This window comes from Papaver somniferum, chromosome 7 (genome assembly GCF_003573695.1).
Source record: "Papaver somniferum cultivar HN1 chromosome 7, ASM357369v1, whole genome shotgun sequence".
NCBI classification, from domain to species: Eukaryota; Viridiplantae; Streptophyta; class Magnoliopsida; order Ranunculales; family Papaveraceae; genus Papaver; species Papaver somniferum.
In genome coordinates this window covers 213,692,299-213,695,131 of record NC_039364.1, presented here as the reverse complement: position 1 = coordinate 213,695,131, position 2,833 = coordinate 213,692,299, and the positions used below count along the sequence as shown (strand labels likewise).

Genomic DNA, 2,833 nt, shown 5'->3' with positions numbered 1-2,833 from the left:
CTCAAGGCAACAACACCACCAGTTTCAGCTCCTACTTGAAATGCACCTGCAATCATTCATATCCTTAACATACATCGAGCGCATTCTGTAGCTCCAAATTCAGTTACCAAACGTCATCATTTCTCGGCTGCAAACCATTAGTTCACCGTCCACCTGTAATAACTCAATTAAACATTCAACCATATACCACCTGCAATCACTTCACAGCTGCCAGATACTCGAGCACAACCCATCATCTCAATCACACCATTTTAAGAGCCAACAGCAACTCAACATCTTAACCTGCAGTTCCATACATCAGCCATTGTTGCAGCTGCAACTGAAACATTTTCCTGCAATTTGTATACCACCAACAGCTTCACTAATACTGGAATCCTACACCTGGCCACTGCTCCACCATCTTTTGTTTCTACGCTGCATAATTTGTAGATGCAACTCTGCCAACTGCTTTTCATTTCGAACCCATACTATTGTGCATACAAATCCAGTAAGACCCACTTATCCTTTTCTTTCTCGGCATCTCAAATCTCTTGAACAAACCACCAAATTCCACGATCCAGACATCTCTTTCCGTGCTCAAAGTTTCACCCAGACGATACATTTGAGCCTGCCATTTCTTGTATTCTTGAATGCTCTCAAACTCTGTCATCCTCAAATCCAGCTGAAACCCACTCTTAAACTGTGAATATCTCAGCCAAAACAACAGCATCAGATCCATGTTCTTCCCCAAATCTCAGTTCAGTTAAAACCCTAACTCAATCATTTCAATTCCTTCATGAGTTCATCTGGATCTTCCTCTCGATCTGTTCTCAGTCACCAGCATCACCACCTCCTTGAACTTCCTTCCAGTACCATCAGTGATAACGGATACACCTGATCAGCAGGAGAGTCCTATTCTTAGGCAAATATTTTCTATTCAGAGTTAGTTCCTATTATATAGGATCAGTCATATTTGTATGTATATATGCAAATCTCATTAAATGAAAACGTCAAGGACTTTACATTCTTTCATGGTATCAGATTACCAAAGTCCCTAATTCATTCTTCCGCTCCTTTTCTATGGCTAGTACTTCTACCACTTATGATATTCCAAACCTAGAAAAACAACTCCAGTTTATCACAGTCAAGATAGATGATGAAAACTTCCTCATATGGAAGAAACAAATCAAATCTCTTCTTGCCTCTCTTGATATTGACGACTTCCTAGATTCATCTGTTCCACCCCCTTCAAAAGAAACTCTAAATGCTGAGACCCAAAACACCATTCCCAATCCTCAGTTTCTTCAATGGCGTAAAGCAGATAAAACTCTCCTCAAATTCCTTCAAGCAACCTTCTCTACAAATCTCCTTGATCGAACTCCTACCTTTGACACTTCTCTTGAACTCTATCTTTACCTGGAAAAAGCATTCACCTCTCAAATCACTTCACGAACTCATCAGCTTCTTACACAACTTCAACAAATTCAAAGAGGCAGCAAAACAATCAATGAATATCTAGGAGATATCAAACAAATTTCTGATTCCCTTGCATATACTCCTACTCCTGTCACTGATCCCAGTCTTGTGCATCATACTCTACGTGGTTTAGGTCCTGAATATGCCCAGTTTGTTACTGCCATTGAAACAAGAGAAAAAGTTCCAAGTTTTGCTCAGCTGTATCCTCTTCTTATCAACCATGAACAACGTCTCATTCAATCTAATAATCTCACACTCCATTCTTAAACATCTGCACTTCTTGCTCGTACCCAAACTCAAGCCAACCCCTTCCCTTTACATGCCACAAACCATTCCAACACATCCCGTTACCCCTCTGCCATGAACAACCAAACTAATTATTATTCTTATCGTGGTGGTAGAAATAGTGGTCGCGGTGGACGTAGTAATTATGGCAGTGGTAGTCGAGGAGGAGGTCGCAATCAAAGTCGAGGAACTTATGGAGGTCGATTCCAGCATCAATATGCCTATCCACAGCAGCAATCTATTCTTGGTGCGCCACCTACGTTTTCTACTTCAACTTTACCTTGTCAAGTATGCAACACCACTGGACATGCAGCTCTTCAATGTCCCCATCGTTTTGATCACTCCTATCAGGCAGCAGATCTTCCACAGACTTTTGCTGCAACGCAACTTAATGGCACACCATATGATCAACATTGGTATCCTGACTCCGGTGCCACACATCATATGACTGCAGATGATGCTCCAATGGTGAATCGGTCTCATTATCAGGGAACTGAACATGTTGCTGTCGGCGATGGTAATCTCCATCCTATTCTACATACTGGTAACATTAACCTACAAACTCCATTGCATAAATTTTCTCTCCAGAATGTACTCCATGTTCCTCATATTCAGAAAAATCTCATATCTGTTTCCCAACTCACTAAAGATTCTAACTGTTCCATTACCTTTGATTGTGATGGTTTTGTTGTTCAGGACCGGGTAACATGGAAAATACTGCTCCAAGGACCCAGTAAGGATGGTGTCTATCCACTTCCCATCAATAAATCTTTTTTGAGTTGTCTTTCTTCTGTTAGTGCTAATGTAGGAGTGAAAACAACTGCTGATGTTTGGCATAAGCGACTGGGTCATCCTCATCTTCATATTCTCCAATCATTAGCATCCACTAAGTTTATTCCTTTAAGCAAACCTAAACTCTCAGGTATTTGCGAACAATGTATGCATTCCAAACATCACAGGCTATCCTTTGTTTTGAATGAAAATAAATCCAGTCAAATTCTGTTTAAGATTCACTTTGATCTTTGGGGACCTGCTCCTGTAACTTCAAAGTCTGGTTTTCGTTATTTTTTGCTTCTTGTGGATGATTGCTCAC

General features: G+C 40.7%; 1 protein-coding gene across 1 annotated transcript; it reads left to right on the top strand.

Moving 5' to 3' along the window:
* The first annotated feature begins 1,059 nt into the window (after positions 1-1,059).
* On the top strand, positions 1,060-1,722 carry LOC113295908. The gene has a single exon (XM_026544241.1). The coding sequence runs from the start codon at positions 1,060-1,062 to the stop codon at positions 1,720-1,722; it is 663 nt and encodes a 220-aa protein (XP_026400026.1).
* The last annotated feature ends 1,111 nt before the right edge of the window (positions 1,723-2,833 follow it).